We start from the raw sequence: 15,396 nt of genomic DNA on the forward strand, positions 1-15,396 counted from the left end.
ATTGAGGCAGATAGCTCGCAAGGTAAAACACGAGACTAGGGATAATTAATGCGTGAAAAGACCTTCCGAGAATCAAGAAAGTTTACTTCACAAATTCCATGTGAACTGGCAACATCGGTGTAAATATTTGGCAACACTGTGACAGTACTTTTACGTTCGCAAGTGGTCCTGAATTGCTCCGCTATATTCACTTGGCATTCCGTTTCGATTTCGACTACTTATGCTACGTAATCCTGGTGTAAACGAGACACTGAGAGAGAGAGAATTAAATTTCAGGACTCCAGGAATGCCCGACTTTACGTGAGTAACAAATATTCCTGTCCTTAGCTTGCCATTATCACGATGAGAGAGACCTGCACCCAGGAGCGCCTCTTTAGCCCTGTGGTTCCGCACATGTGTTGCTTTGCAAGGGCGGTGCGAGTAGTCAGTTTTAATCGCGGTGCAAACCAGTGCACTCTGAGTTCTTATTTACAGTTTTATTTAATAAAGTCTTAAATTTCAAGAAGAAAGGGTTTAACAGATCTGGAGAAAAGCTTCACGTATTAAGACTTCTAACAAGTTCGGCTTATTAGGCTGTATTAATGGTCATAGGTGTCTGCTTTGTATCAAGCCTCTTAACTATATAATGCTCCTCACGTAGCAGACTGTGATATGAGACACCTGCAGACATTTGGTGACAATGGCGCTAGTAACTTCCTTCCATTCTGGATGTCTTCAACAACGGACAAATTTTTAAATCCAACTGAATACCTTAAATATGACTTTAGATCAGCGGCAAGTTTTCCATGAAAACTTAGGTGGACCTCAAAATGTGCAGTGTACTTGCGTTGTTGTAGGGATGCACTCCAAGAGATTCACACAGTTTGCCGCATACTTTTACCGTAAAAAATAAAACGACATCTGCGAAATACGTTATACCACAGCAACTCGCTATGGTATGATGTAAATATACAAAATCCTGACGAAAATACTGCATGATGGAGCGCTTCTAAGAGGAAAATAAACGAGATATACATAAATTACGAATAATGGAAAACAGCGTAAGTATACGTGCTGAAATGTTACAAAGGAAAGATATTCAGCAAGCATGTGTGCCATATTATGACTCAACTTCACTGAACATAAAGTAACGGCTTTGAATTTACATGAGAACCAATTTATAAAAATCAAATTCTAAGAAATAAAATTATCCACTGTCCTCATAAAAATAGTTCCCAGATGCGAGAGTCAGAGAAATCACTATCGAAACTACCGCTAGAGACTTCATCCTATATCAAAGATATTAGACACCACTAGAGTTGGTGACGGAAAAGTGACAACTGATAGCGCCTAATGTAAGTATGTTCTCTTCTAATAAGTCTTGATTCTACATCTACATACATATTCCGCAATCCACCATACAGTACGTGGTGGAGGGTCCCTCGCACCACAACTAGCATCTTCTCTCCCTGTTACACTGCCAAACAGAACGAGGGAAAAATGACTGCCTATATGCCTCTGTACTAGCCCTAATGTCTCTTATCTGATCTTTGTGGTCTTTCCGCGAAATATAAGTTGGCGACAGTAAAATTGTACTGCAGTCAGCCTCAAATGCTGGTTCTCTAAATTTCCTCAGTGGCGATTCACGAAACGATTGCCTCCTTTCCTCCAGAGACTCCCACCCGAGTTCCTGAAGCATTTCAGTAACACTTGCGTGATGATCAAACTTACCAGTAACAAATCTAGTAGCCTGCCTCTGAATTGCTTCTATGTCCTCCCTCAATCCGACCTGATAGTGATCCCAAACGCTCGAGCAGTACTCAAGAATAGGTCGTATTAGTGTTTTATAAGCGGTCTCCTTTACAGATGAACCACATCTTCCCAAAATTCGACCAATGAACTGAAGACGACTATCCGCCTTCCCCACAACTGCCATTACATGCTTGTCCCACTTCATATCGCTCTGCGAATGTTACGCCCAAGTATTTAATCGACGTGACTGTGTCAAGGGCTACTCTACTCAGTCATTACGGGATTCTTTTTCCTATTCATCTGCATTAATTTAGATTTATCTATATTTAGAGTTAGGTAGACCGACAGTAATTCTAACAGTGTAGAATCCTTATACATTCACCTTTGCAAGTGATCAATGAGGAGAGCGGAGGTGTGGTTGCTGTGCCGGCAGGTGTCGCTCTCTGACGAGCGCGAGGTGACGCTGGAGGACGTGCAGCCGCGGCTGACGGGCGAGTACAAGTGCGAGGTGTCCGCCGACGCACCGCTCTTCCACACCGACATCAAGACCGCCCACATGACCGTCGTCGGTGAGTACCGCCCCCTCTCGCCACAATATACCAGAACACTGCACTTGTTCGTACTGAAAACACTTGTAACTTGCAAAATGTTTGGCGATACATACACATAGGATGTTTTAAATTATTTGCATCAAACGCTTAGAGCTAATAGATCATGTCAAGCGGAACAATTTTTTCGACAGACTACATGTTTGGTGACAGTTTGTGGCGACACTAGGCGTCCTTTTGTATAGGTTATGCCTCTGAGAGGAGACAAACGCATGAACACTCTTCAACGTCTATATGACTTTTGTGTTGCTTATAACCAAGTGAAAGAGGGTCGCCAGAGGTGTTAGCAATTTCTTCCTCCTTAATAAACTTGTTTCGCATGACACGATCAATTACCTCTAGATATCGGATATGTCCTCAGTCACCTAATCACAAACACAAATACCTGATATATAAAATGTTTATGGGTGACCACCCTCAGTCACCAAGTCACCAGCACTATGTGTGTGTGTGTGTGTGTGTGTGTGTGTGTGTGTGTGTTAGTACATCCAAGAACATACCAAGTGAAACCTATTAATGTTCGTTTTCCCCTGGACAGCATGTTAGGTGCTGAAGTGTAGACACATGGATGCATAATGGTTAGTCTACATTGCAGGTGTAGTCCACTTAGTGATGCATTTGTGACTGTGCAGAGAACAACAGATAGTAAGTTTTGTGCCGTGTTTGATGGAGAGAGAAAATAACAAGCACACTGATCTTTGCAGATATCAAGGAACAACATATAAAATATCTGTACTTATAACTGTAACACCTTGTATATATAATCACATATGCACTTCATAATCTCATAACCAATTTCGAGCATCAATTGCCGTTCTTCACACTGCTACGAGATACAAAGATATCTAAAAGAATCATTATAGAATGTATGAAACCTGCCAACTAAATTCTTACGTGACGGTAACAAAGAGAAAATTTATACATAAAGGTACGTGCTGCAAACGGTTCCACATATGTTCCAACAATACGAAAGGAAACAGCTGGTGGAGGCCAATACATTGAAAGTAGACAAAACTCTGTTTTAGACTGTTCATATATGCCTGTATTAGGACAAAAATATCTATTTCTGCAGATTTTATAGTTACATTCACGATGTGATACAATTTTACAGATTACCTTCAAGAAATTAAAAAAAAAAAAAAACTGGAAACCATTTTCAAACTTTAGCATATTTAGCGTCAGAAGGAAGGGTTGGCTGTGAGTTGGGAGTGGCTCATAGGTACATGATGATGCGGATACTTCTAACAAGGAATTATTGTTTAGACTTATAATTAAATATACTAAATCAATGTAGAACAGGAGAATATGTAATTACTTGCTTTCATATTCGTCGGTAAAAAACGAGGTCTTTTTAACATTACGAAGATAGCTACTAGGCAAATACTATATATTCTATGGTGATATTTTGTCTTTTCCTTTTGTGTATTGACAGTCGGAGAACGACCACTGACTAGCAGAAAATGGTTACGGTATTCAAAAATTCTCAAAGGAGTATATTTGAAATGCTTTAACTTAAAACTGGTACAAAATCTCCGTAAATATCGTTACCAGACGTAGATGAGTTTAATACACGATGGTCAAAAGATGATGCGATTTGTGGTAAGGATACAGTCCTTGAGACTGAGGTAAAATAAACACTCCCTAGTAATTATGATGATCTGTAGTGTATTGCAACCCTATTAATTAGAGTAATCGTAGTATTTAGTGATTATTAGTACCTGTTACCTTTTAAAATACTCATATTACAACCAAATAGTATGTCAAAACTTCAAAAGCTGTTCCCCACACCTTGGAGGACAAAATACGCTGCGTCGAGTTGTTTGAGTTTTCAATCTTAAGCTTACAGTAGTCCAGCCGTGTCCTGGGTCTATGACTTCAATCCCCGCCCTTAGAGCCAACTATTTAATGTATTCATTGGTGCCTCAGAATGCCAATGAACCCCTTTCTTTATTGAAGTTGTACCATAATAAACCGATGTATGCTTGAACGATTGTATATGGTTTGTCATCCTTCAATAAGACGGCACAAACATTCACTCTGTTTTGTAGAAAAGAAGTTTAAAATGCTCCCACAACGTAAAATTAGTGGTTTTAGCTTACCGAAAGTTGAGATAAATTTTTCGTGTCCACTTGTCAGGATACGTTAGTTAGTAGCAGACAGATGTTAAGACTCATATAAAAATGAATCTCCGTAACGTAAATAAGACACTTGCTCTAACAGATAAGACAGAGAAACTTAGGCCTTTGCAAGCAGTCACCAATTACCGAAAAGGCAATTCTATCATTTGTTATAGTATTTATGCACTTGCATGTTTACCGTAAATAATATGCTAGGAATAACTGTAGAGAAGTATTAGAACAGGGATATGAAATGTTTCCTGACACACGATCAGATAACACTTTTGGTTCTTCTTTCTATACCAGATGTATCTCGAAAGTTTTACCGTACCTCTTACGCTCTATGTACATCAATCCGCACACATGGAGTTCACTGAAAAACGATTTCTCTTGGAACTCTGAGAACACCATAGGTTCTTCTGAACTATTGTTTTCTGCAGTCGCCCAGAACTACGCAAACTGCCTTAAGGATCCCTTTTTTGTGATTGTTCCCGACCATGCATAATTCAGTAGCCCCCATTTCCTCATAATATGTAAATCTCCAGTGTTCAGAGAGTACTTACACTTATTCATCTGCAGACGTGAAATTCACATCTGAACGACAATTACTCGGCAATTACCAATTAAATTTTCTCGGTTCCCTGTCACACCATAAAGGTGAACTGAACACGGCGTTCCCGTTGCGTACCGGAGACGTAGGAGCTGTTCAGCATTAACACCAGCAGGTCGGCTATTATGCAGATGAGGTCGACACAGGGCGTAGACTGTTCCTCAGGAGGGTGCTGGGCCCTGGAGCTAGACCGGCGAAACCATGGCGGCATCTTCTGGTCCCCGCCGCCGAGGCAGCTGGAGAACATTTCACTAGCCGAGGCACAACGTCCGTAATGCTAATGGATCATGAAAACTTTAGCAAGTTGGCCCGAGGTGGGCCAAGGTGGAAAGCTGGCGAGTCCATGAATGCTTAGACGCGGTAAATTAGCTCGTTCCTTATTCAGAGCGGCGCTAACTTGGCCCGGGAATCTCTTAGCAACGATAATCGCATTCAGAATTACTTTCTGCAGCTGAGAGGTGTCTTCGACATCGAAGTGGAGGCAGACCATCATTAACCCCGTTCGCGAGAGGACTTCAGCAAAGTATTCAGCGTGTCAGAATGGTAATAATGACTGCCTCACCAGTTAACTGCCTTCTCCAGGGTATTACTCCTAAAAGTAACGTGATATATCGTTACATTGTTCAATCAACTGACGATTCGGCCAAAAGATCGCCCATTAACCAACTATAACCTGCCTGTATCATAGATCAGATTTCAACGACTGCCGTCACAGTTCATCGAATGTATAGTGTATTTTCATAGTTATATTGCAAATAATACTGATCTGATACGTGGAACTGAAAGAACACAGGATGTGAGGAGGTCGGCAGTTTAGAGACAGCGAGTGGTCGTTGGACACCCCCACCATTGGGTACCGGTTTGTTAAAATGGATGGGTATTCAGAAAAGAAGTTGCAGAGTTCAAGAATTTAAGTCTGACAAAACACCAAATACAGAAACATAGCGCCAAAGATCACAGACAGAGAATACTTACAAGTTTTGAGCAGACCTCAAAAAATTTCAATTAAATACCGCAGTGGTGCTGTTGCCTCTTTGTAGGAAAATGACGACACCGCAGATACGATAGTTTAGAGTCCTGATGTTACGAGAAGTAGACTACATTGCGAATACGCTAAGTGCATTTCGTCGACAATTCAACAAAGAGCTGGAAAATTCGAACAAGGTGGTTGTATATGCAACCGGATGAAAATGTCGAACCCGTAAGTACGACTTACAAAGAGAACTTTTGGAATTCCACAACACCTCCAACCAATGATCATAGAACCCCTCAACGTCATGAAGTGTTTTGAAGCAGCGACTACATCAGAAGCTGTACAAACAATAGTTACTGGCATATGTTATCTATTTGTTTGAAACAATACATGTTTAAAGCCGCTGGCAGACATAAATCTTCGTCCGAGATTATACTGAATGCTTTCTCAGATACGTATTTCGGGCAATTACTTCAGGAGCCCACTTTGAGTGTAAATGGTAGAGCAAACATACTTTATGTCTTAGCAGTAAATAATCCTGAGTACATGGGGAGAATCATGACGGATACAGAGATTAGTGACCACAATGCAACTGTAGCAAGACTGAATACCGTAACATCCAAACTACCAAAACCAAAAGCGAAGTACATCAGTATAAAAAAAAGAAAAAAAAACGCTTGACGTCCTTCTAAAAATCTGTTTCCACTACTTTCGCTCTGACTACGAAAGCTTAGACAAGCTGTGGTTTGAATTAAAAGGAATAGTATCGACGGCAATTGACAGATGTATACCACGTAAATTAATTAGAGATGGTACTGATCCGCCATGGTACGCAGAAGTGGGACAGATCACTGTTTTAGAAGGAACGAAGAAAACATGTCAAACTTAAAGAAAACCGCAAGATACCCAAGATCGGCTGAGTTTTACAGAAGCTCGAAATGTAACTGGAACTTCAATGCGAGATGCTTTTAATAGTTTACACAGACGCAATCAATACCTTCGCTCTGCGATAACAATGGTGAAATCACTGGTGACTATGCTAACAAAGCAGATTTGCTTAATGTGCTTTTCCGAAATTTCTTCACCAAAGAAGACGAAGTAAATATTCAAGAATTCGAGTCTACAGCTGCCAGCATGAGTAACGTAGAAGTAAGTAACCTCAGTTTGGCGAAGAAATTTAAATTAATTAATAAGGGCAAGGCCTCCTGTCCAGATTGTATACCAGTCAGCTTTCTTTTAGAGTATGCTGACGCAACAGCTCCACACTTATCAGTCACATACAAACGCTCACTCATAGGAACATCCGTACCTAAAGTCTGGAAAGATGCACAAGTCACTCCAATACAAAAGAGACAGAGCAATTTCCTGAATTTCAGACCCTTATCACTAACGTCGATTTTCAGTAGGAACTTGGAACGTATAGTTTGTTCGAACATTGTGAATTACCTCGAAGAAATTAGTATGGATTCAGGAAATATCGTTCTTGCGAAACACAACCAGTTCTTTATTAGCATGATTTAAAGAATGCTTACAAGATTCTTTTAGCCGAACCGCGTGCCTGAGGATTATCGCCACAGTTGTGAGATTGGACTGTAATTTCCTCTCACAAAGCACACAACTCGTAGTAATTGCCGGGATGTCACCGAGTAAACCAGAAGTAATATCTAACGTTCTCCAAGGAAGTATAACAAGCCCTCAGCATTTCCTGATATACATAACTGACATTGGAGACAATCTGAGCAGCAGGCATTTAGGATCTCTTGAAGTCTTCAGATAATCAAAACCAAATGTATAATGATTTAGATAACATATCTGTACGGTGCAATAAGTGTCAGTTGGAACTAAATTATGAAGAGTGTGAAGTCTTACGCATGGGTACTAAAACAAATCCGTTAAATTTCAGTCCTACAATTCTTCACACTAATCTAAAGGCTGTAAATGTAAGAATTACATTTACGAATAATTTAAATTGCAGTGATCACATAGATAATGATGTGGATAGAGCAAACCGAAGATTGCTATTTATGGCCAGAAGAAAGTGCTACAGATCTACTAAGACACTGCTTACGTCACACTTCTCTCACCTCATCTGGAGTATTGCTGTGAGGTGTGCGATCCGCATCAGATGGGGCTGACTGAGAACATCGAACAGGTTCAGAATGGAGCAGCCCGTGTTACGCTGTCACGAAACAGGGGAGAGAGTGCTACGGGTATGATACATAACTTTGGGTGGCAGTAAATAAAACAAAGGCAGGAGCTTCTCGTGAGCTTACAATGACCATCTTTCTCCTCCGAGTGTTAAAATATTCTTTGGCACTCACCTTCTCAGGGAGAAATAATCATCAGAATAAAATAAGGAAATCAGAGTTCACACAGAAAGATTGAAGTGCTCACTTATCATGCGCTCCATTCGAGAGTGGAACGATAGAGAAATAGCTAGAAGGTGATCAGACGAACTGCTTGCCATGAAATTAAATGTGAATTGCCGAGTAATCATGCGGATGCATATGTAGATTAGAAGCTTTGCTTCCTCACAACTACACTGTTTTGATTCTGCACTGTATTTGTAGAGGACGTGAATGAGGACAATCCTTATGAATGATTACTTTTTTCACGTGAATCCACTTCTAATGCTTCTGGTGTGCTTAATAGTTATAATAGTAGATTTTGTGCCACTCAAAATCGTATGGTTGTCATTCGGCACGAAAGAGATTTTCCGAAGGATAATTCCTTATTTGCCGTTTTTGTAAACAAAGTTTATGGACCATTCCGTTTTACTGTAGGCGCTATCACAGGAATCTCTTATCTAGACAAGCTAGATAATGGCTCTTCCTCCTACTCTAAAGGGACTGACGCAAATTCATGCATCGTGCCGCCATACTTCTCAAACTACGCCTGGCTTCACCTGAAAAACACCATTCCAGGACGTTGGATCGGACAGGCAGGACAATAAAATCAGTTTTATGGGTGGTGGCTTTTCAGGTCACCAGACATCCTTTCTGCGATTTTCATCTGTGGGGGTACATAAAAGAGAGTGTTTCCATCTCAAATATCGCTACCACTCTCCAAGATCTGAGATATCGAATCGCTAAAGCTGCGTAGTCGATAACTAGAGACCCGTTGATTGGTACGTAGTAAGAAATCATCGTCATGCGCCGCATCGCGCACACATACAGCGAATAACAGTTTGAGCCTCCAATATCAACTTTTTACTGCCATGGAAGGTTGGAGCTGTGCTTCTGCTATTTCCAGTATGCGAGGAATAAGTGTTTATTAATAATTGTTCATTTTGATCACACTTTATAATACAAATTGACAATATCATCGCCTTCGACTTTTAACCGTTATCAGATGTTAAAACGAAATGGAATAACTCTAATAGAAGACAACAGATTTACACTACCGGCCATTACAATTGCTACACCACGAAGATAATGTGCTACAGACGCGAAATTTAAACGACAGGAACTAGATGCAGTGATGTGCAAATGATTAGCTTTTCAGAGCATTCATACAAGGTTGGCTCTGGCGGCGACGCCTACAACGTGCTGACATGAGGAAAGTTTCCTACCGATTTCTCATACACAAACAGCAGTTTACCGGCGTTTCCTGGTGCAACGTTGTTGTGATGCCTCGTGTAAGGAGGAGAAATGCGTACCATCACGTTTCCGACTTGGATATAGGTCGGATTGTAGCCTCTCGCAATTGCGGTTTAGCGTATCGCGACATTGCTCCTTGCGTTTGTCGAGATGCAATGAATGTTAGCAGAATGTGGAATCGGTGGGTTCAGGAGGGTAATACGGAACGCCGTGCTGGATCCCAACGGCCTCGTATCATTAGCAGTCGAGATGACAGGCATCTTATCCGCATGGCTGTAACGGATCGTGCAGCCACGTCTCGATCCCTGAGTCAACAGATGGGGACGGTTGTAAGACAACAACCATCTGCACGAACAGTTCGACGACGTTTGCAGCAGCATGGACTGTCAGCTCGGAGACGATGGCTGCGGTTACCCTTGACGCTGCATCACAGAGAGGAGCGCCTGGGATGGTGTACTTAAAGACGAACCTGGGTGCAGGAATGTCAATAAGTCATTTTTTCTGATGAATCATTCTGTTCACAGCATCATGATTGTCGCATCCGTGTTTGACGACATCGCGGTGAACGCACATTGGAAGCGTGTATTCGTCATCACCATACTGGCGTTTCACTCGGCGTGATGTTATGGGGTGCCATTGGTTAAACGTATCGGTCACCTCTTGTTCGCATTGACGGCACTTTGAACAGTGGACGTTACATTTCAGATGTGTTACGACGCGTGACTGTACCCTTCAGTCGATCCCTGCGAAACCCTACATTTCAGCAGGATAATGCACGACCGCATGTTGCAAGTTCTGTACAGGCCTTTCTGGATACAGAAAATGTTCGACTGCTGTCCTGGCCAGGACATTCTCCAAATCTCTCACCAATTGAAAACGTCTGGTCAATGGTGACCGAGCGACTGGCCAGTCACTACTCTTGATGAACTGTTTTATCGTGTTGAAGCTGCATGGGCAGCTGTACCTGCACACACCATCCAAGCTCTATTTGACTCAATGGTCAGGCATATTAAGGCCGTTATTACGGCCAGAAGTGGTTGTTCTGGGTACTGATTTATCAGGATCTATGTACCCGAATTGCGTGAAAATGTAATCACATGTCAGTTCTAATGTAATATATTTGTCCAATGAATAACCGTTTATCATCTGAATTTCTTCTTGGTGTAGCAGTTTTAATGGCCAGTAGTGTAATATGGCTGATGGCCAATTTACAGAAAAAATGTAGCAGTACATAACAATGTCTACGTATCTGCCGCCCACTACGTACGAGAGAGAGTATCCTGATACCAATATCAACATCATCGTTTTGTTCACGCAGGTAAACGAGCGAGTGCTAACAATGACCTGAGATTATCCTATACAGGGTAACGCAAACTATAGTCAGCAGATAGCGCTAATGATGAGGTAACATAAATGTCCAGCTTAAAGTAGAATTTTCATGCTCATGAGTGTACTAAACATTGAAGTTGATATCGTATCAAATCAAATAGTTCAAATGGCTCTGAGCACTATGCGACTAAAATTCTGAGGTCATCAATCGCCTAGAACTTAGAACTAATTAAACCTAACTAACCTAAGGACCTCACAAACATCAGTGCCCGAGGCGGTATTCGAACCTGCGACTGTAGCGGTCGCTCGGTTCCAGACAGTAGCGCCTAGAACCGCACGGCCACTCCGGCCGGCTGATATCGTATCCGGATGGTCCTTACGTTACCGGTATACGAGGGTTGTCCAGGAACTAAGTTCCGATCCGTCGCGAATTGGAAACCACTGGGAAAATCCGGTAAAGCTTTGCACATATGTGCCCCTAGTGTGCCCATCGATCGTGTCGCGTCGCTCTTTCCAGTTTTGAGTGAACAGTGAACACGTAAAGATGCGTAGGGAATAGCGTTTCCCGCCAAGTATGAGGGCCTGGTTAGAGATTTCGCGTGTGCCATGCAACCCACATAACACAACTGTCGAGCAGTTTCTTCTTCATGCCAATTCTCGGCCGCACATTGCAGGGGCAATGAAGACGCTCCTGCAGCGCTTCCGATGAGAAGTGTTTGATCACCCACAATTGGCTCCTCCTGAGTCTCATCTCTGGTCACACGAACCGCTGTCTATGAAGACAAAATTTTTCCACCGACAACGAGCTGCAGACCATTGCATATAACTGGCCGAAAGCACAGGTGGCTGCTTTCTATGACTAGGATATTGGGAAGTTGATACAACACTACAACAACACTCGAGTTTGGAGAGGCGACTGTATAGAGAAGTAGGTGGAAGGTGTACCTAACTGCTGCAAATAAAACGTTTCTGGTTTTCGTTGTGGTTTCACTTTCGCGACCGATCGGAACTTACTTTCCGGACAACCCTCTTATTATGGCCGTCAGCCATGTCATCTTCATTACCTACTGTTAGATTTTTTTCTGTAGACCTGTCCTTTATCCATATTGTATCTTTCAAGTTCAACTAATGTTTTTCAATTTTGTTTAAACAGACCGGAATATGTCAGAAAGCCGAAACCGCTAATATTTTGAATTTTGTAATAAAGAGCCGTCAAGATGGACAATCATATTAAAGAATAAATGTGATCGCCGACTCATATACGTATCTTATTTCTAGGATTGATAAATGAATTCTTGAAATCTGCTCCTTCTTTTAGAACAACCCTATAAGATAATCGTTTCTTATGATGATCAGCTGATCGAAACTTGCAGTTCATCAGCAACAGTTGGTGTTTCTTAAATATGACCTTGTGTCAGGCGTGGCAGTATTTTGCGTAGGTTTTCTAGGTTGACACTACTTCCTGAAGTTTGCCACTGGCTATGGTAGGGAGACCCTCTGTCGGATGAGGTGTTCATTTGCCGGCGCACAGAGCTGAGTGAGAGTACGGTGAGCAGGGCAACTAGCGTTGACGGTGCTTCCCAGCTGCCAGTGGAAGTTTGGAAGCAAATCGAGAGCGGGAATATTCATGTGAGGTCGCCCTTATGTACAGTAGTTATTGTTGGCCTTCTGAAATGAGCAAACATGGGGCCCTGGAGTCTGTAGCTTACGGATATAGTTGTAGTGTGCCTGTATTCCTTGCATGTCAGACACACTGAGATAGACTATGTCCTTTATGTGTACAAACGGCATTGAATGAGCAGTACAATAAACTTTTTTCTGAAAGCCGGTTGTTTTTATTGAGGATTCCAATACACCATATTATTCCCCCGTTTTTTGGCTTCGGAACCCTATTTTTCAACTTAATCCACGTTCAATGCGACGGCCTTACGCCACATTACTGGAGGGCCTGTACATCCACATGGTAACACTCTACTGGTCGATGCCAGAGGCAAGGTCTCAATCATCCCCCCATCATCCACGTACTGCTTCCCGCGGGGTGCAGCCATCATTCGGCCAAAGTTCGGAAGTCGGAAGGCTCGAGAAGCAGGCTGTAGAGTGGATGAGGAAGAACAGTCCATTGAAATTCGGTGAGGTTCACTCGGGTGAGCCGACTTGTGTGAGGCCCTGCGTTGTCAGGGAGAAGGGAAAGCTCGCTTGCATTTTTGTGGCGACTAACCCACTGAGTCGTTTCTTTAATTTCCTGCTGGCTATCTCAGTATATTTCAGAGTTAAACATAGTACCATGTGCGAGGACATCAATCAGAATCAACTCTTCAGAGCCCCAGAAAACAGTCGCCATGACATTAGCGGCTAAGAGTTCTGCTTTAAATTTATTTTTTCGGTGGAGAGGAGGTGTAGTACCATTGCCGTTTTGTTTCCGGTTCGGTGTGATGAACCCATGTTTCATCGCCTGTGACGATGTTCGACAAAAAGTTGTCACGATCAGCCTTGTAACGCGAGAGCCATTCCACACAGATGGTCCTTCGTTACTCTTTATACTCTTGTGTTAGGGAGAGAGGGACAGAGCGTGCTCACATCTTTGAATACCCCAACTGGTGGACGAGCGTGTCAGCCCCAACAACGGCGGCGTCTCGTTCTGCAGCGAGGACTTCGACTGCAATTCGTCTATCACCCTGAATGAGAGTGTCCGCACGTTCCAGCATTGCAGCAGTCACAGCTGTGTGGTGACAGCACGCGGAAGATTGGACAAGTTGGCACGATAGTCTTGTGATGACAAATGCCTCGCTCAACCATTCACCGTACTTTTGTTCACTGCCAGGTCTCATAGACATTCTGCAAGCGTCTAGGAGTATCTGTGACGCTCTGGTTTTCCGCCAAAAGGAACCCAATGACAGTTCTCTTGTTGGCATGCACTTCCGTTACAGGTGCCATATAAAGCCGCCAGCAACCGCAACTTCATGAAACCTTAGGGGCTAAAGCGAGAATGTTCCAGAATGTCCGACAACAGATTCCTCCTTTTTTCAACCGAAACTGGCCAAGAAAACAAAGTGTTCCGTTTATTAGTGAACGACCCTCGTACTTAGCTAGTTGCGCCAAGCAGCATCATACAGGGTGACTCCGTGATGATGTCACAAACTTTTCAGGGATAATGGAGATCAATAAATATATCAACCTGGAGTTAGGAACCTGGGCTGCAAACGATCGAGTCGAAAGCGATTATCAAAAATCGTTCTGATGCCTCTGATAGTGGACAGCTACTACTGCAATCTCTCTGCTTTCCATATTTTAAGAGGTGATACTATGGACGAAACCAATGCACACTTTAAGAGTAGTTGGCACTTGTTCATCTTTGCCACCGTAAAGCACAGCTCTTCTACTGAACATCTGCTCGTAATTCTAAAGGGATGTGTTTTAGAGTTCAAGACTACCAAGCATTTTTTCTTGTTTTTCTTCATACTATCACCTCCCAAAATACGGAGAGTGAAGAACTTGAAGCAGAGGAGGCCTACTGTTGGACGTTTCAGATTATCTTATGTAACTTTCGACTCGAAAGCATCCGGACCAAACTGAACTTCAAATTGATACACTTATCCTACTCCGCCAGCGCTGAAAAAATGTAACGTCTTCAGAGAATCACCCTGCATACTTAACAGGTACTGTTATGCGGTGTTTGCCAAAACCGGAATTACCTAACAACTACCCACAAACACTGCGACGCTAGGCTGTGTTAACGACTGGTGATGTGATGTGGCTACGCACAGTTTATTAGGTTTCCTATATGGGATTGTACCGATTGTATGCTATCAGTTGGAAACGAAATATGCTAGTCGTTTTTATACACTACAGTTTGTAAAACTCGCAGCATTGAGAATGCAGCATGCACAATGAAACACTCGAAACTTGGAGGATGTGTAGAACAGTGGAAACATAATAAGTGATTAAGATTTTTCGAAAGTGACCTGCCTATAGACTCAGCCGTATTTCGATTTGTATGTCCAGATAGGTTTGTGTTACGCCACGCCGATCTCGTTCAACGCTATCCACCAAAGGGGAAACGTACAAGCAATTTCCGGAACGCCTCATAAATGTCAAAGGGTGCAATATCAGCGTGTAAGTGAGCTCAAACAGGGCAGAGTGGTTAATCTCCGGGAAACAAGTTTGTCGTGACATTGCAGCTTGTACAGGGGATACTGCCATTACAGTGATGGTGTGAAGGTCAAAACTGAACACGGGATGGCCGCACACAGCAACACGCGGGTACTCGACCTCACAATGTGACCACAGCGCTGGATGGCTGCCATCTTGTCAGTGTCGCCGTAACTGAGATAACAGCTTAACTAATCCACTGTGGACTCGACATTAGAGCACTGCAACGGAACTGGCCGTGTGTGGGTCGACGGTTCCTTCCTCTTGAGGACAAGACTAC

General features: G+C 42.7%; 1 protein-coding gene across 1 annotated transcript in view; it reads left to right on the plus strand.

Annotated features, from left to right (window-relative positions):
- LOC124799178 overlaps positions 1-15,396 on the plus strand; it is a 777,782-nt gene that overhangs the window by 536,592 nt on the left and 225,794 nt on the right. Inside the window, exon 3 of the mRNA XM_047262714.1 lies at positions 2,165-2,300. Coding sequence (XP_047118670.1) covers positions 2,165-2,300 — 136 coding nt within the window. The remainder of the gene's footprint in view (positions 1-2,164; positions 2,301-15,396) is intronic.

The sequence above is a fragment of the Schistocerca piceifrons genome, chromosome 5 (assembly GCF_021461385.2).
Source record: "Schistocerca piceifrons isolate TAMUIC-IGC-003096 chromosome 5, iqSchPice1.1, whole genome shotgun sequence".
NCBI classification, from domain to species: Eukaryota; Metazoa; Arthropoda; class Insecta; order Orthoptera; family Acrididae; genus Schistocerca; species Schistocerca piceifrons.